The 19,598-nt window shown below is 33.0% G+C and overlaps 2 protein-coding genes across 2 annotated transcripts; both read right to left on the bottom strand.

Moving 5' to 3' along the window:
* Positions 1–1,949: 1,949 nt before the first annotated feature.
* On the bottom strand, positions 1,950–16,549 carry LOC124914449 (bifunctional dethiobiotin synthetase/7,8-diamino-pelargonic acid aminotransferase, mitochondrial). Its single transcript, XM_047455001.1, has 14 exons — positions 15,621–16,549; positions 15,166–15,336; positions 14,292–14,553; positions 13,867–13,947; positions 12,924–13,044; positions 12,037–12,185; positions 11,105–11,199; positions 10,645–10,760; positions 10,425–10,571; positions 7,416–7,549; positions 7,178–7,309; positions 3,834–3,968; positions 2,993–3,105; positions 1,950–2,284 (listed from the first exon to the last, which is right to left on the bottom strand). Exons 1-14 carry the CDS (start codon positions 16,403–16,405, stop codon positions 2,107–2,109), a joined length of 2,619 nt encoding a protein of 872 aa, XP_047310957.1. The 5' UTR covers positions 16,406–16,549; the 3' UTR covers positions 1,950–2,106.
* Positions 16,550–17,727: 1,178 nt separating this feature from the next.
* LOC124916490 (60S ribosomal protein L10-like) lies at positions 17,728–19,042 on the bottom strand. Its single transcript, XM_047457212.1, has 4 exons — positions 18,949–19,042; positions 18,236–18,737; positions 18,071–18,152; positions 17,728–17,984 (listed from the first exon to the last, which is right to left on the bottom strand). Exons 1-4 carry the CDS (start codon positions 18,956–18,958, stop codon positions 17,916–17,918), a joined length of 663 nt encoding a protein of 220 aa, XP_047313168.1. The 5' UTR covers positions 18,959–19,042; the 3' UTR covers positions 17,728–17,915.
* Between the last annotated feature and the right edge of the window lie 556 nt (positions 19,043–19,598).

Raw genomic sequence — 19,598 nt, 5'->3', positions numbered from 1 at the left:
TTGTGTTGTGTTGTAGGGTTCTTGGTCAATAACACCCGAGTGAGAAAATAAGTGAAGGTTTGATTTTATAGTCATGGTCTGGTTTTCAATCGATACAACTAGTCATGGCTAGGTTTCTGATCGATTTCTAGAGGAGCAGCCTAAAAAAATTAGTCATAGCATGATTTTCGACCGAGAAAACTAGTCATGGCTAAGTTTTTTCTCAAGCATGACTTTCGACCGAGAAAACTAGTCATGGCTAAGTTTTCGATTGAGAAAATTAGTCAGACTTACCATCCGACCGTATGTTTCAACCTAACATCGCATCCGACCGAATTTTTAAGCCATGGCCATAACCATTAGAATTTGACATGCATGAGAAATAATTTATATGAAATTGTGTAATCATTTATACAAAAGACATAATAATTCAAGAAAATAAAGTTTACTAATTAACTAATAAAGTTATATTTTTCATAAGATTCAAAGGGTAACACATTTTATTCTGTAGCATCTGTAGAGTTTAATTTTTAAATTTTTATTAATGTGGGGATTACTGAAATTTTAAATTAATTCATAAATTATTAATGAATGGAAATAGAATTTTTGATAAATAAAATCAAATGAATCACACAAAATTAAACCTAAAATAAGGTGAAATTTGATGTGATGGAAATTTATAATTTGAATTAATTAATTGTTTAATTAAAATGTGACAAATTTAATGCATTTAATGCTGTAAATTATTATTGTAACTTCATATGTTTATTTACAAACAATTTTAAAATCATACAACACTCTTCGAATAAAGAATAAATGTAGAAGTAACGAAGAGACACATAGATAGATGAATAGATAAATAGATGATTTTATTTTAGGATAGTTTATCTTTTTAACCGTATAAATAGTTCTATTCATTAGATACATTTTATTATCTATCTCACTTAAGCCGGTTAAAATTTCGAGTTAATTATTAAGATTTTACGATTTTACAATTTTACATTAGATTAACCAGTCTAGTTTTAAGGAAACTTTTAAGTAGGTAAACTCTTACAATTTTAAATTTACGATAATAAGATTTTATGATTTTACGAGCTTATAAATAATTTCGATTTTATGAGTTATACGATTTGACGTTTTTAAAAATAAATTTATATTTAAAAAATAAAATATAAAGTTATTTTTTATTCAAATAAATTAATAAATATAATTAATTTTTTAAGTATAATTTTTTAGTGGTATTATTTACTTATTATTATTTTTTAATTAATTTTATATTTAAATATATAAATTTTTTAAATTGGTTAAGTAAAAAATACTTCATTATATATAAATAATAATATATATATATATATTATTTTTTAAAATTAAACTCTAGAAGTAAACTGATTTTGACGGTCTTAATCTCACTTTGTCTATATAATTTTAAAAGATAGTTTTTCTTTTTGAAAGTTCAAGAACTCTTGTCAAGTTTGTTTCGAAGTGTACATTGTTAAATCATTATTATATTCGTTGGAGTTAAAAGACAATTAACTACGATAAACTTCAACTTAAAAAGAAAACAATAAAATTATGTCTAAGATATATCTCGATTCAACATTTCAATTATGTGATATTATTTTTTATATTATAGTTCATTTATTTTGTATTCGTAACATTGCATTTTTATACAATTTTTTTTCATTTGAAGACAAGATACCTAACACTACTCATTCACATATTTCTCATACAATACATTATAAAAACATTATTTCAAGAACCTAAAACATCTTACCCAATGATTTAGAATTATTTTTTAAATTGTGATAATACTATGAAATTCCATCTGTAACCACGTTTATTTTTCTTCAAAACCTTTTGTTTGGACTGGCTAGTTAATGAATTTGAAAGATGGGTATAGTAAGCTACTTAACCGAAAGCCTCATATACAAGAGTTACCTTTCTTTCTCTTTTCACTTTACTGACCAGCAAATTAAACAAAAATTATGATATCACATGAATGATAAGAAAGAAAGAATTTAACAGCATCATTTTGAACCGATGAAAGAAACAATGATCCAAAGTAGTAAATAAGCTAACTTTGCCTAAACAAAATGTGAAGAGATGTTTAATGTCAAAATATGTCAATCAATGGGATTCACCGATCTCATCAAGCCTTGTGAAAACTTTCTCCAAAATGTTTTGACAGATCAAAGGGGATGTGCAAGGCCCACATAATAAATATATGACATTGCCTAGAGGCCTCATGTAAATTCCATCTTGGCGAAGTTTCTGAATAAGGGAGGTTGTATATAGCGATCCGTAGCTGCAAAGAACAAACTTCATAATGTTTTAAATAAAATCAAGGAAACTGTTAAGTTTCATGACATAACATTTTGACCAATTAACTTATGAAATAGAAGAAACATGTGTTATATATTCATGAATTTTAACAAAATAAAGTAAAAAAAGAATGTAAACCTTAGAATATTCTTGTTTGCCTCTTAGGCACCACAAATCATCGAGAAAGTTATTACTGGGAAATTGCTGATGCCATCAGAAGAGAAGTCTATTTTTTTTTGGAGGGAAAGTATTAAAATCATTTCAATCGAGAAAAGGAGTGCAAGTTAGTACGTGTATGATCTCACCCATCTAAGTATGTAAGTTTGATTATTATTGAAGCATTTTCTTTCAAACTGTACTATCTACACTCCTGACTTATAAGTTATATCTTATTGAACTCATAGGTCCCTATTTTTACAAAAAAAAAAATATGTTTATGTATATAGATCTAGATCCAAAAACAATTTTCTCAATTTGTGTTGGCTAACTTTGCAAACGTTTTTGTTGATTCAGATACAAAAGCAAATTCATCCAAAATGGGGCCATAAACTGATCGATAACAAATTCAGTGGTTTGGTATTCATAATACTATCAGTTTAACCGTTGGATGCCTACTCCTTTTTCTTCCTAAAGATCCGCTGAAAGAAATTGAGTTAAGGCAAGAAAACATAAAAGTGAAATAAGAAATTACCCGCTATTAAAACCTTCTGCTCGGAGTTCAACAGCACATAGAGTTCCCAAGGCTACTACTCTGTCAACTGTTTGAAGTTTTGAGATCTTCTTAACAATGTTTCCGTCCCAGAACTGTGCTCAAGAGAAATTCGTATGGCATTCAAAAATAATATCAGGGAATAAACAACTGTACATGTTACCTAAATCCCAAAAGTGAAAACTGAAGGTGTTTTCTCATCACAAAAACCATTTGTACAATTGGGTCATTCTGTATTATATATATAAGAAGAACAATGAACTTTTCTCGTTTTCCTAATATCTTTGGACGAAGATGAAGCACGCCTATAGTGTTGGAATAACAGGCTGTTTTAGTGTGCCCATTTTATTTATTTATTTTCATTTGAATTATGATAGTAAAAGAATCTACATTTGTTATGTTGGTCAAAACTATAAGTAAAAAGGATCATAGTCTAGAAGAAAATCTATATACCAAATAAAGCCAAAAGTCGCACTATAATTTGCAACATGATCATAAAAATAATCAGTATACCAAATGAAGACAATCATAGTGATTATTATCCAGAAAAATCATATACCAAACGAAAAAAAGTCACTTTCAATTTTAATTTTGGTGAAATTGAATGGGATGATCCTGACAAAATAGTAGTTTCATATAGGCTCAACGTAGGGAAGTAGTAACATGAAGCTTAAGTTTTTAAATGTCATCATTTGGTCCGTGAGCACTTCTCTGGAGCAACTGCTGTAAATGACAATTCATATACCTCCCAAAGTGCTCTCTTTAATAAGTGAATTTTATTTAGAACCGCAAAATGATGTCAAAAGATTGAAAGTATGCATACCTCTCTAAGTGTCGTTGCATCGGAACTCAAGTTAGAATTTTTCTGCCTGTTCTTGAACCATTTTATGGATTTTGCAGCTGCAGTACAGCCAATTGCATGAGCAGAGTACGAGTGTCCATGTAAGAGGGCCTTTAGCTGATGAGAGTAGAAGAATCATGTTAATAACAAATTTAGGTGAAGTGCCTCCAAGTTAAGTTCAAGGACACTTCCATTTCAAACATAAAGGCGCATTTATGCATGAACTTCCTTAATTGGGGAAAATATATCCTTGAAAGCATAAAAGATCATGACCCACAAACTTCTTTAGTAAAATGCAAAATTCACACCCTCTATAATCAAAATTTCATTTCAATAATTTATTAACATTGTTACAATTTATGAAGGTTTCAGAGAGACAATCTACTGTGTATAATTCCAGTGTAATCATACATATATATACAGTGAGGATCCCTTGTATTAGGAAATAGGAACTATCATTCAAATTGATTGCAAATTAATCATATATAAATTAGCCTATTGAAAAAGTTACTGATATGTTTTCTTTTTTCTCCTAAACATAGCCCTTACATAATTACAGAAAGAAGGTATATATATACATATGTTTATTCTAATAGGTCAATATTGTTAGTATTTATATTTTAGGGTGCTTAGTATGTGTTAAGTATATATTAAGGCCCACATTAGAGTTTAGGGTTTCTTATCTATATAATTGTCTCCAACTATTGGAGAGGAAGAACTTCTAAAATCTTTTTATTCGTAACATGGTATCCGAGCCATAGAATTAGGGTTAGGGTTTCTTTTCTGTTTTTCCTTCCTCTCTGATTATCTTGCATGTCTGAAGGAGATCAACCCAGTTCCAAAGATAGTAATGGTGTTGCTAGTCAGGGATATTATTTAAACTCATCACTCGTTCTTAGCCCCGTGAAATTAGATGGGTCGAATTATCTTGCATGGTCGCAAACTTGTTTACTTTCGTTTCAAGCTAAAAGAATGCAAAATTTTATTAATGAAAAGTCTAAGAAACACAAGGATAATGATCCAAAATTGGATGATTGGGGATCGGACAATGCCATGGTGAAAACATGGCTCTTTAATTCTATGGAACCAAATATTTGGAAGAGCTATCTATTTATTGTCACTGCTCAAGAAATTTGGAGCTTGATAATTAAGACATACTCCCATTCTAGAAATTGTTCGAAGGTTTATGAGATTCGAAAGAGAGTTCGGGAGACAGTACAGGGTAACAAGACACTAGCGGAGTACTATTATGAGTTGACTGGACGGAGCTAAATCATTATCTCATCTTCAGAGCAAAATGTACGAAAGATGCAGAGGCCTATCAAAGGATTGTAGAAGAAGACCGTCTGATTGACTTCTTAGCTGGCCTAGATATCTATTATGATCCCATTAAAGCAGAAAGCAGAATTGGTCGGGAATGTTCCACTACATGATTTTCCGACTACATGGTTTAGGAGATTTCACAGTGCTATGATAAAGTTTGGGTTCAAGCAGACCAACTCAGACCATACAATGTTTGTTAAGAGACAAGGAGGCAAGATTACCATCGAATACGGCTTTCCACATAATTCTACATGTCTCTATGAGATCGAGTATGGAATTTAGTATTGATTGTGTATGTCGATGACATCATTGTACAGGTGATGATGAAGATGAGATTAACTCAATCAAACAACGGTTGGCGACTGAGTTTGAGGTCAAAGACTTGGGTTCGTTACGGTACTTTCTTGGGATTGAGATAGCCAGATCATGTCGTGGGATCTTTCTCTCCCAACGGAGGTATGTCCTTGATCTATTATCTGATATTGGGATGCAAATCTGCGGACTCACCTTTTGAAGTTAATTATAAGCTTTCCAGAGGTGTTGATACCGAGGTGGATAAGGATAGATATCAAACGGTTAGTTGAGAGACTTATATACCTTGCTCATACTAGGCCTGACATTGAATATGTTGTTAATGTTGTGAGTCAATACATGCATGATCCTCGTGAGACTCATATGGATGCAGTCCATCGCATTCTGAGATACTTGAAGGAAACATCGGGTAAAGGTTACCTAATTGTTCAAGGATATACTGACTCAAATTGGGCTGGCTCTTTGGATGATAGGCGTTCCACTTCAGGCTATTGTGCCTTTGTTGGAGGTAACCTGGTAACTTGGCGCAGTAAGAAAGAAAACGGTGGTAGCAAGGTCTAGTGCTGAGGCGGAGTATAGAGTTATGGCTCGTGGCGTTAGTGATCTCTTGTGGACTCAGTCTCTTCTTGTAGAACTTGGATTTACACCAACTGATCCTGTGAATCTATTTTGTGATAACAAAGCTGCTATCTCTATTGCTCATGATCTGGTTCAACATGATCGAACCAAGCATATTGAGATTGACCGAAACTTTATCAAGGAGAAGATTTATAGTGGTCTCCTCTTTACCCCATATGTAAAGACTGGCTATCAATTAGCCGGTGTCTTAACTAAGGGTCTTAGTAGTAGAGATTTTGTTTCCATTATAAGCAAGTTAGGCATGATAAATATCTTCTCCCCAACTTGAAGGGGAGTGTTAAGAATAATGGGTCAATATTGTATAGTATTTATATTTTAGGGTGCTTAGTATTTGTTAAGTATATATTAAGGCCCATATACATTAAGACCCATATTAGGGTTTAGGGTTTCTTATCTATATATAGTTGTCTCCAACTATTGGAGAGAAAGAACTTTTGAAATCCTTCCATTCGTAACAAAATACACCCTACAAAGTATAGCAGCTAATGAGCCTATGTTAACACATTTTATGATCAAGAAAAATCTATACCTAGTATCACATTTTATCTTCATTTGTTATGCTTGTCAAAATCAATCATAATGATCATTATGTATAAAATTATCTAGATCATTATCTAAAAAAACAATATTTATACCAAATTAAGCCAAAAACAATATTATAATCTAGATCATGATGTGATGTAAAAATTATTATTTATACCAGATGAAGCAAAAATTACACTATAATCTGGATGATAATCCATACAAAAATCTTATACCCAATGAAAAAATCACTTTAAAGCTTTTATTTATACCAGATGAAGCAAAAAATCACACTATAATCTGGATGATAATCCATACAACAATCTTATACCAAATGAAAAAATCACTTTAAAGCTTAAATTTGGTGATTTTTCAATGAGACCATGATTGTGACAAAAATAGCACAGTGAAGAGATGAAATAATTCAGACTTCCAGAATATGTAATCATTCAGATTTTAACATTAATCCATCAATTCCAGGATATATATAGGCTGTTGATTGATGACGATAAGGAACTGTACAAATTTACCTTTGAATCTCCAATAAAAGAATTGAAAACGGCATCTGTGGCCAATGTGGCAGCTAATGGTACAATTCCTCCAGTCAATAGCTTAGCATAGCAGGCTATATCTGGTTGACACTCCAAAAGTGTAGCAGCAGACTGAGGAAAGAGAAAAAACATTCTTTATGGGAACAATAGTATTTCACAAAAAAAATGTAACACCAAAATAGTTTGACAAGAGACGAAAAGATATTATAAGATCAACCTCAACTCCAAGGCGCCAAAGACCAGTAAAAACCTCATCAAAAATAACTGGAACCTTTCTGCTTTTACATTCTTTAACAAGTAACCGTTGGAAAAGTGGATCAATCATCAGCATTCCACCAGCACCTTGGATTACTGGATCAATAAAAAGCAAATGGTAAAATTCCCCTATTTAGAGAGTTTTAACAAAAATAGATGTTGTGACAAATGTAACAATTACACAAACATGGTAATCAGGCTAAGATTCCAGACCAAGCATAATAACTGCTCTAAGCTGAATTAAACAGAAATAATTCAAGTACACTATTGCTCGTATATAAAATAAGAATGTTTACTTTCTGATTTTTGTAGTTCGAAAGCAATTGTTATAGCTGCCAATTCAATTTAGTGGGATCTTTCATTCACGTAGGTATGAATCTTGAATAGAGAAGTATGATACAAGAATTATATTGAGATGAGGAGTGAAGATTAATGGAAGGAGATAGAACCCTAACTGTTAGGGTGAATACAATATGGATGACAGAGAAAATATCTAACAAGAGAATTCAACTAATTTTTATTTCATAACTACCATTAACAACTAATGTTTTATTTATACTACTATATTAATAATTGCCACTTATCATAACCTAATACCCTTTCCCCTTGTATCATTACATTCTCCTTCAATTCGTTCGTCCGTGTACGACAGTAAACGAAGGTTCAACTGAAACTCCCAAACATAGTGTGGCTCTTCGAACCATATAAAGTGCCCAAATTGTTTCCATAGACTATCAGGTGGTTCTTCAAACCACACAAATTGTCCCAAAAGATTTCTCAATTCTATTAAGAACAATTACAAAACTCTTCATCGGGGTTCTTCAAACCACACAAACTGTGTAGTTCTTCAAACCACAAAAAGTATCTCACTTTTTGCCTTGAATCAAGACATGGTTGAAAAATAGGATCGTCGGCCAAGATCCGGTCTTCAAGACTCTCAAATGCATCAATTGTCAAAGAGAATTGAGTTATGCCTCGGTCAACTCATCACGATTGTATGTATCAACGTATGTCAATTGCACTTCCATTTCGTTAATCACCATTAGTGACATCTCATTTCCCAAGACTAATTTTGGTATTTAAAAAGAAATAACCGACAATTTTGCATTACCGCATCTCTTCTTTTCCTCAATTGTCGCATTTTGTCTAGTATTCCTCTTGAGTCTCCGCTTTTTCTTCATCAACACTTTTTTGTTGGGCCACTTAAGGAACCAGACTTTACCCCCCAAATTTGATATTGAAAAAATTCAGAATGTTTTTCAGTCCGTCAAAATAGTTATGATGTTTTTTTCTATAAAACATCCCTGGATTGTTTAAGAGTTTCGCCCCTAACCTTTTTCTCTAACTGCATAATCATTTTTTGCATTGCAGTCATCATTTCTTCCATTCGGTTGAGTCGTTTATCATTTCGATCCAATATTTTATCACTTTCTTGGAGCTTCAAACACATCTTTTTTAGCTCGCTTCCCATTTCGAGTTCCACCATTTATGACGAATTGAGTTCTTGTGCAGCTTTCACTGATTTTCTTTGTGACAGAATGCTTATGGATATTCACAGCATGATCGAAACTCTTCTTCGCTCAGATTAGTCACAATTTGTAGTTATACTTCTAGTATAATCGAGATTTGTACTGTTGTAGCATGCCTTCGAAAGGGGACGAGAATGAGAAATGTGTCGCGGCTCAGGCTTTGGAAGAAATAAGAAAAAGAATGCAGTGGATCGCAGTCGACGCGTTTCAAATCGCAGATTCGCGATTTCGCTAATTTATTGCCGGCGCGCGACACTTCTATATCCCGCAAACTGTTCGTCATCTTCACTGAATCTTCTTATTCACCGAATTGGATTTTCCGATTCTTGCGACTGAATCCTTCGCAACTCTTCTTCAATTCTTTCTGTTCCAATTTTGGTTGTTCTCTAAATAGAACTTTCGACTTGATCAATTTCCTATACTTGAGGACGATCCACAACAATCTGATTCTCCATAGGCGAAAGCTCGCTCTGATACTACTGTTATAACTTGTACTAGAATTATGTATAAATCTTGAATAGAGAAGTATAATTGATAAAATGATACAAAAATTATACTGAGACGAGAAGTGAAGATTAATGGAGGGAGATAAAACCCTAACTATTAGGATGAATACAATAAGGATGGGATGAGAGAGAAAATCTCTAACAAGAGAATTCATTAATTTTTATTTCATAACTACCCTTAACTACTAATGTTCTATTTATACTACTATATTATTAACTATCACTTATCATAACCTAATACACTTTTCCCTCTATCACAATACTAAGAAGTTGCATGAAATTCCATTTAGGGGCTACATAAATGAGCCATTACTTTCACGCACGTGCGTGACTGAAAAGCTCCCATAAAAAGCTGTTGAAGAAAACTTTTGAAGTAGGAGGTTAGACACAAATTGGAAACATGTATTTTGTTATGATATATGTCACAATCACAATTCTATTCGAAAATCGTCAATGTTAGAAATGAAAGTGTAAATTTTGTTACTTATTTTTTTAAATCATAATTAAAATTATAGTGTAATTTTTCTTTTCATTTGGAATAAAAAAAATTCTTGATCGTGATAAGATTACTTTTTAGATCTATGGCGAAAAAGATTATTTTCTAGATGAACGTGATTTTTGGCAAACATAGCAAACAGAATTTTTCAGATCCTGATCAACATGCATACCAAAACAGCCAAATACATAGCACATGTTCCTACAATAACCACCCAGCTAAACCGTTAATCATTTGGCCCATAACTCAAATGGAACTTACAAACATCCAACAAACTAATAACAAAATAAAGAACTGCATTAAAACACTTAAAAATTGAAGCTTAATTCAATGAACATCAAGGTGCTTAATGAAGGAAATGAACTCAGTTCCAGAAACAAATGTATCAAAATTTGAATATATGATTATCACATAAAAAATGCATGATACTATATTTTTACCTGGTTCTATAATCAATGCTGCAATATGGGAACAAACTTTAGAATCAGAATTTCTGAATATCTCCTCTGATATATAGGATAAATAATGGGTGGCAACATTTGAAATGTCTCGTTTCTTGTTGAAAATTTCATCTTGCAAGCTGAAGACTGAAGAATTAAACAGTTATTATTACAATGGAATGAAAATAGCATTAGAGACAATGCACATAATTTCACCTACCTTTGTCATCCTCACTCACATCTTTATATTGCATCACTTTCGGCAAAGAGAGCTTCCATACACCAGCTTGCAATGATACTGTTGGAGGATCCACAAAATGACCTCTCCCTTGATACCTGCAAAATTGACAGATGAAAATACCTAAAACAATTACAACAGAGTTAATTGAAAATAATGGTTATGATTCCTTCGATGAAGAGAAATATGGTGGGAAATAGTCCTTTATTCCTTCCATAACTTGTCATACGGGTTTCATAGTTCTGCAAAATATTTTTACCTAGTAAACTTAGTATAAGAATTATCCTTTTTAATTTGAGTAGTTGTTTTAGGTATCATATGGACTATGATATTCATTTACCAGTCAAACAAGGCCCAAGCAATATTGTCATCATCATCTATCAAATATTTGAAGAAAATGAAGTAATTTAAATAAAGAAAATATTCAGAAGACAAGAAATACCATGGTTGTTGGAGAATGCCCGTATATGATGATGGTGCTTGTGCTTCCATGGCACCCAATGTATCACCATGGTAAGACCCTTTAAGTGCTAGTACCTGTTATAGGTGTAAAAATTAGTTATTTACTTATTAAGGTTCATTTTATAGATGTTGTTAAGCCTCTCAACAAACAAAACAAATTACACAAAAGAAAAAATGAAAACAAAAACTAAAAAGTTTAATGAGAAACAGTAAACAAAGGCAGACGAAAAGCTAATTCATCATTTATTTGGCATGAAAGGAACCGGGGGGTTTTTATGGATATTGGAATCGAAACATTATTCAGAACATACAGGATGAAATTTTCATATTCAACGTGCTTCATCATCTTTTGATCTGACTATTCAAAACAGAATAGATCAAGGAAACACATCCATGATAATCATGCAACCCAAAATGGGGTTTGGCAAATTATGGATTTTGGATTTCATTTCTACATTTTATTTGCAAAGCATTACCCCAATTGTACAATCTTATTTTACTGGAAAATTGACGTTTACAATCTTGCCAATATTGGTGATCTTTTTTTATTTCCAGTTCACCTATTTATCTTGGCTTCTCAAGCATGTAACAAATGGGTGTGTACTAGAACGGTGTCTTTTTTCAATAAAACTAATATTATTTTTTATACCAACAATTAACAAAATAACCATATTGTTAAGAAACTAATTTGTTAGTGATCATTGTCCTCAGATAGTCTACATTCAAAAGCATCACACGGGCTGGAATATTGGACACAACTTTAATTTTCTAAACATTTTCTATAGATAACTGAGTATGGAAATTATAGAAAAACAACAATTTTCATTATATTTCCATATGTATGAATATGTGGAAATTGAATTAAAACTTAAAAGTGATTTATAACTACGTAAAAGAAGCAGTGAACTTCACCTTTAGTTCAATATGATTTTCATCGATGCTAGATCTTGACATATCCAAAAGAATTCCATGATCAACCAAAAATTTACGGAAAGCCATTTTAAGTGCAATTTCAATTGCAGTAGATCCATTATCTGAATAGAAAACGCGTGATGCCCATCCTGCATTGAAATGAAACACCTCAGTTAATCTCCATAAGATTAAATTCAAAACAAGAAGCAATGTCCGCAACATGGCCAAAAACAGAACATACACTGCATAAAATGTTTGGGACACAACCAATATAAATTATATAATTTACCATTGTATAAAGCTCAAATATCAAAAAAATTGCATGATCAAACGGCTTATAACAGTGAGGCCAACATTTGCTTGGTTTCTCAGCCACCTTTGAATAAACTGAATGTATAATCTAGGCCTTGTTTGATCTTGGATTATTTGGAAAAAATATTGTTTGACATACAAGTGAACTATTTGGATAAAATGACCCAAATATCTTTGATATTTAATAATTTGAAATGTTATAAAAAGTAAAGGGTATTTTGTTGATGAGTTGGATGATGTGATTGAATAAGTGACAGTTTAGTAGATTATTTGGAAATAATCCCAAAGAACCCACATCAATCAAACTTCTAACTGGAAATCGATTTCATGGCCACGGTAACCAAGGCACGCACACACAAAAACACTATATAAAAAGCAAACACTGCCAAAATAATGAAAAAACAAATAAACTATATACTCGAACAAAACATTATAAAACTATCACCCTTAGAATCCATAACTGAAACTAATCAAATAATGATATCAATGATTGAAAAATCAATGAATGAAACGCTTATAAAAGCCTATAATGAGATCTCACAAAATTCATGGCTTGTTTAAGGGCATGAACTGACCTTTGCCTACACCTTCAAGCAAAAGCTCTGCACATTCTAAAGCTGGTTCATACACATTCTCAGGAAACATGACATGCCCAAATCTTGCAGTAGCATAACCCACCTCTCTAGCAAGTTCAATCTGAAACCACCTAAATACATAAACTAAAATTAACAAAAACTCCTACAAAGTCATGTATAATGTCATGTTCAGAATTGTCAATGGCCAATGTATTTTTACTCATCAAAATGACCATGTCTAAATCTTAAGACTGCAGCAAGACCACTTCTTATTCTCATTATATTAGATATAACCAGAACAATAAAAAACACAATTTGTATTATGATTGTTATCGAATTAACAATGTCCACATTGGTTTATTGAAACACTGTTGTTATCAATATAACTAGAAAGACCCTGCAGAATGTCTTGTAGTGCATTAATAATTAGGGCTTGTTTTTGGAAGAAAGAGAAATACAATCCTTTCACAAGAAATCCAGTGTTCCATAAAGAGCAGTATACACACTGCCATGACGGTAAATGGCTAATAATGGGCCTTTGCTATAAATAAAAAAATTCATGATCAACATTGCTATGTTTGATAAAAGTCACAATGATATTGTAATTTGGATCATGATAAAGAAAATAAATTGAATACCAAATGAAGTAACAAATATCACACTATAATCTGATCATGATCTAGAAAAAATCTTATACCAAACCACCAAAAATCACTTTTAATTTTAACTTTGGCGATTTTCCAATGAAAAATTCTATATCAAATGAAAAAAAAAATTCAATTTTAACTTTTGCAACTTTCTAATTCATATTTAAAAGAAATATAGGCAAACCCATGCAAGTGATACGACCATAAGGACACTTTTGCAAATTTACCCACTGTAGTACAATAGACTGAGAAATATAGGGATAATAGTTTCTTAGATAGTTAATAAATAGAATGACCTGTAAAGACTGATCAGGTCCCTGAGTCCACCAACTAGCGCAAGCATCAAACTGTTGAGTAACAAGATTACCTTCACCTATCTATACAAGTAAAAAATACAAAACAAATTACCTGAAAGTATAAGCAACAGTTCTAGTATCTGATAAATCTAATATTCACAGTAAATGCATGATAGGAAATGTTCCCCATGTGGAAACACTTGTTTCTGTATCCGAATCTGTTTCTAGATACAGAAACAAAAATCATTTTTGAATCAGTCTCTGACTAAATTTAGTTTGCAAATGTCTCTGTATTTGAAAACGTATCCACAACAAATACAAAAATAATAAGTGTTTCCAAATGGGGCATTCTCTGGAATGTCTACTGAAAATTGAGTAACAACAGAATGCAGGGAATTTCTTTAACAAGCACTGTAAACTGTGACCTTGTGAACTGCAAAGTGCTCCCCACAGCGAGAATCTATGACTGTCACGCTTTCTTCTGGTACAAGTTTATGCTGAGTAAAAGGCCACCAGAAGACCTCTTTCGCTTTCTTTGGCATTTCCTGAACTCTATTCTTTCTCTGCAGAAATGATTCAATCATTTTCTCCTTGAGAGAATTGAAGATATCTCGAGATTGATCAAACCACTCAACTAGGTCATCTGACATATCTTGTGGAACAGGTGGGAGCACAAGTACGGGCACCCTGTTAATAAAAGACAAATAACTCTTTGTAAGAGGGCAATATATAAGTGGGGAACAAAAAAAGAGAGAACCCTGAGACCAAGTGGAAAAGAAAACTAGTTCAATCAAAAAGTGGATTATTTGAATTAAATAACAAAATATGATTTGTATTTAATATTTGTAAATGTTATCAAATATAAAAGTAAGGGTATTTAGTATTTTAGTTGATGATTTGCAGGATGAAATGATTGATGATAGGATAAGGGGTTATTTGGGTTCAATTCAAATTACCTTTCTCAAACAAGGCCCAAATTTAGCTTTGACTTATAGGAGATCTAGTTTGACCAAGCTTCAGGCCTTTCCAAGAAAATAGAAATATATTATTTGGGTTTCCATAGTTTTAATATTGTTACCTGTTAAACTGCTTTTAAGCCTGAGATATGCTGTTTCTGTATTTTATCATATTTTACTATACAGATAGATTACAGTGAAGGCAAATTATTGACCAACTTTGCAATGAATATTGCTTTATGTTATACTCAGAAGTCAGAACTAATTATTGCAAGTTCATACTCCACGAATTCTATAACGAAGTGCAGTTGAACAAGTGCAAATTCAATAGATGGATTCAAACCTATTATGCAGATAAGACGACAATGGAACTTCATTTACGAGACCATGGTCTTCCAAAACAATGGCAACAACATCATATCCTCGAATTTTCAAACTTTCATAAGCCGAAATAGTTCCTGAAATTCCACCTAATCGTCCATCTCCAACGAGAATAGCAGGTAGTCGAAAGGGCCTGTAACATATTGAATTAGTAGCCACATTAAGAGAGATTTAGAGAGTTCTTACAGCCAACAAAAGAAAAAGTGAGCATACAAAGCTGTAGGATAAGAAAATTGAGGCTGCATCACTTAGGTTGCAGCTTTAGAGACCATGTTTGATAAGAACGTGTGTGCTAAACTAGATACACTTAAGTGTGAGTGATTTAAATTAAATCTCAGAAATTGATGAAAATATAGTGGATGTGTCCGTAAACGTAAAACTGCAAATCTATTAGTTCGACAATCAGATTTCACATGCCTGTACAAGTCACATTGAAGTGAGCCAGAGGGTCCAGGACTTGCAACTCCGCCAGCGGTTTCAACTACAGTAAACTTAGTCATCATCTTCCCTTCACATTTCAACTCAGTAGCACTTCCCAGACACATCTTCAGCACTTGTAACAGCTCCGAATCCTCTAACTCTGCACCTTCTCTCTTCGCAGCCAAATGAGGCGAAACAGGCTCTCTCCAGCCGTACATGGTCTTACATATCAACTCCGAAGCAGCAACTACCTGACCATGAGCATGATCGTGCAGCATCCGTTCCTCGTACCATCCCAAATTCGTGAAACCATTTAATGAGTTTACACACTCTTCTCCCTCCACCCCAATCGCATTCCCTAAAACCGCTTCGGCAGCTGGAATTGAAGTTCTAAAGACATAATTGGAGGCCGACACGGTCAATGCGGGCTTTAGAGAAGCAAAAACATGAGCAAATTTCCGATAAACGAAGGCGGAATCAGAGTCTGCTGGGAATCCAGTTTGAACAGGCTTGAGATAGGTGAAGTTGGTGGGAGTGAAAGAAGAGGAGGAGGAGGAGGAGGAGGGAGAGAGAATGGAAGAAGCTGCAAGGCCAGCAGAGACTAGAGTTTTCCCTAGGCCGGTGTTGGAACCCCATATCATATAAATGGGGTGGGAAAGAGAGTAGTCAATTGTTGAGTGCTGGGATGAGAGTGAAAGAAACCTGCGGAAGCGGGGAGCGAGAGGTGAATGCCAAGGACGGCGTGGACCACCGGAAGTAAGGAGTGCTGAAATGAGGAACATTATGGAGATTTTATTGATGTTAGGAGTTGAATCTGCTGTAACTAGGGTTACTGGTTCCTGATTTCAGGTGGTGCAGCAGAGGAAGAGTTATGAGAAGAAGAAATAGGGATGATACTGCTACCTACTACCCTAACAAACAGCTCAAGAATAAAGGATTAAGGATTTAACATAATTTTGTTTGTCAAGTACAGGAAAACAGAAGAACGGAAAACAGAGATTCCAACAATCAGATTCAACCCTAACTGTCAAATGGAGGAAGGCCAAGGATACATGCAAAATGAGAGAGAGAGAGAGAGGTTTGAGAGTGAGCTATGCAGCAATGGTAGAAACTAATCCTATTAAAACTAACGAGACTGGTAGCAACGCAACCATCAACAAAAATAAATTTTCCTTTTATTTAGTTTACTGTCAATTATTACAAAACTAATCTTTATTTAATTTAAAGAGGGAAATTCGAGGGGATGACATTAAAAAAATGTCTTAAATGCGGAAAATGCAGAGTTAAAAAAAAATGCTGGTAACCTTTTTGCTATTTTTGGACGAAAATGCTCCAATTGCGTCACGCAACCTCAGGTTGTGTGACGCAATTTTTTATTTTTTTATTTTTCAAAAAAATTTAATTATGAATTGTTTTTAGACGAAAATGCTCCAATTGCGTCACGCAACCCCAGTTGCGTCGCGCAATCGTGAGACAAAAAAAATTAAATAAAATAAAAATATATATATATATATATTCCGATTGCGTCATGCGTTAGCAAGGGTATAATTGTCACTAAAAGGGTATAATTGTCACTAAAAAAGATAGTCACCAGTGTTATTTAATTTATGCGCCCCACACGGTTGGTTATTAACTAGCATATCAGTAGGTCATTTCCCTTTGAAGAGACTATTTTATCTCATTTTTTAGTCTACAATAAATTTCATTTTTAAACTAATTTAAATTTCACAAATAACCAATAAAAAGCCATAAAAAAAACCAATAAATATTTTGAACCAACATATGTTATAGATATATTTCAAAAACACTTTAAAACTCAAAATCCAAAAACAATGAAAATGTTTAATTTTTAAAAAAAAAATAGTGTTCTTGGTTCAAAGATAACAATAGAATGAACGTTTGATATTGAGAATTTTAGATATATTTCAATAACTCAAAATATAAATGAATATTAATTTCAAAAATATCAGAGTGTTTTTGGTTCAAAGATATCAAAAGAATAAACTTAAGATGTTGGAATCATACATAAGGCTTCATCAAAATCTAGTAGTATAGTACCCGTTGATAAACTAACAAGATAAAAAGGTCTAATTTAATGAAAAAATTGAAACCCAAGACTATTAATAAAATTCATAAAAAGAAACTTAAAATATCCATGATAAAGCAAACAGTCAAGAGCTGAAACACAAAAGTAAGCATAACAAATTGTCGATAAAGAGTTCTGAATCAAAAACAAAATCAATTTCCATCTTCTCAGCTTCTGAATCAAAGACAAAACCATCTGTATTCATCTTATGCGACTGCATCTATAAATGCCTGTCCAGGTTTCCTTGCAGAGAGTCTTCCATGGCAACCAAGCAGCTGTTGTTCACATAAATCAAACCCATTAGTATTCAAATACGATCAGAACAAATATCTCAAATCAAATTCACAAATACACAACAAACCTTTGCATTAACACCATCTGCAACAATGCGGTTCTCAGATTTCCACTTCAGATAGTCAGTTCGGTTATACTTGGTAAAACCCCTAAAGATTATAGTCAAAATGGTTTGATTGATTAGAAACAAACCCTGAAAAAACTAATGATTTCTAGAGAAAAGAAATCGTACCACTTTCGGCTGACAATGATCTTTTGACGACCAGGGAACTTGAACTTAGCACGACGAAGAGCTTCCTGAGCATTATGGCTGTTGGAATCCTTGCAACGAACAGACAACAAGACTTGACCAATGGCAACCCTAGCACAGACACCTTGTGGCTTACCAAAAGCACCACGCATACCAGTTTGAAGCCTATCAGCTCCAGCACACGACAACATCTTGTTGATACGAAGGACGTGGAAGGGGTGAACCCTAACACGCAAATGGAAAGCATCCTTTCCTGCAAACTTAGTCATGTACTTGTTACAGGCAATACGGGCAGCCTCGAGTGCTTCACTGGAGACGTTTTCTTTCTCCCAACTGACGAGATGGACGCAGAAGGGGAACTCGTCCACACCTTTCTTCTTCATGCCGACATCGTAGATCCTGATCTTGGGATCTGGCACACCACGACAAAACCTTGACTTAGGGTAAGGTTTGTTCTTGATCTGACGGTAACACCTTGCTGGCCCTGTATATATAAGAGAAATGAAAAATTGAACAAGAGAAAACAACGAATTCTAAACGAACCCTAAAATCAATTCATTTCCGATTCAGTCGATTAGATTACAAGTTTCTTCAACTAATTGCAGGATCAGATTGAACAGATAGATGATGCATAATAAACAAATTTACATAAATTCATTCTGATGAGGAAAGGAATACATAAACAACAAACTTACTTCTCCCCATCTTGAGCTGCTGCTGGTGCTGCGACGGCTTAGAAAAATGTAGAGGTAAAAACCTAAAGATTGGCTTAGAAGCACTTATATAGGAACGTGGGGAGAAAGGCTTAAGACATACATACGTAAGTGCTTACCAAAGGGTTGAATATGAAAAGGCCCAATGTATTAAAGCCCACATAGAAAATAAAATAAAATAAATGCGTTGAATGGAATATGTTTTAATTAAATCATATTTTAATTAAAATATATATATTTTTTTAAGTAATAAGTTAAGTCAAGGAAAATCAAATTAGTAATTAAGAATTTATATAGGATTGAATGCTTAATTATAAATTCTTAAATTAAGGGTTTAAATATTTATTTTAAAGAATATGAATTATACATTATTTATAAATATAATTAAGTACTTTTATGCATTATTATTTTTTAAATATATATAATTAAATATAAAAATAATGTTCAATTTGTGTCCATGCAATCAAGGTTTCTAACGAATGTTTCTTGATCTCTGAACAAGAAATAATGCTAGCCCTCCGGATAAACATAAGATGTAACTATTAAAAATAATTAAGAGAATTCAATAACTTTATATCAACCTTGTTTAAACCTATTAAACCTAATAAAAGCTCAGAGTCGTTTTTAAAAAA

This window comes from Impatiens glandulifera, chromosome 9, assembly GCF_907164915.1.
Source record: "Impatiens glandulifera chromosome 9, dImpGla2.1, whole genome shotgun sequence".
NCBI classification, from domain to species: domain Eukaryota; kingdom Viridiplantae; phylum Streptophyta; class Magnoliopsida; order Ericales; family Balsaminaceae; genus Impatiens; species Impatiens glandulifera.
Note: the sequence above shows the minus strand (reverse complement) of the source record. Positions and strands in the feature narration are given on the sequence as shown.

What these genes read in the sequence shown, in the direction of transcription:
- LOC124914449 (XM_047455001.1), bottom strand. Translation starts at nt 16,405, where the DNA reads ATGTTCCTCATTTCAGCACTCCTTACTTCCGGTGGTCCACGCCGTCCT. An exon ending in AAAATCATATTGAACTAAAG is followed by an intron (nt 11,200 to 12,036) that starts GTGAAGTTCACT and finishes CACCTATAACAG; the next exon opens with GTACTAGCACTTAAAGGGTC. An exon ending in TTTGGCGCCTTGGAGTTGAG is followed by an intron (nt 7,310 to 7,415) that starts GTTGATCTTATA and finishes CTCTTTCCTCAG; the next exon opens with TCTGCTGCTACACTTTTGGA.
- LOC124916490 (XM_047457212.1), bottom strand. An exon ending in ATCATTGTCAGCCGAAAGTG is followed by an intron (nt 18,153 to 18,235) that starts GTACGATTTCTT and finishes TATAATCTTTAG; the next exon opens with GGGTTTTACCAAGTATAACC. An exon ending in CAGATGGTGTTAATGCAAAG is followed by an intron (nt 17,985 to 18,070) that starts GTTTGTTGTGTA and finishes TGTGAACAACAG; the next exon opens with CTGCTTGGTTGCCATGGAAG.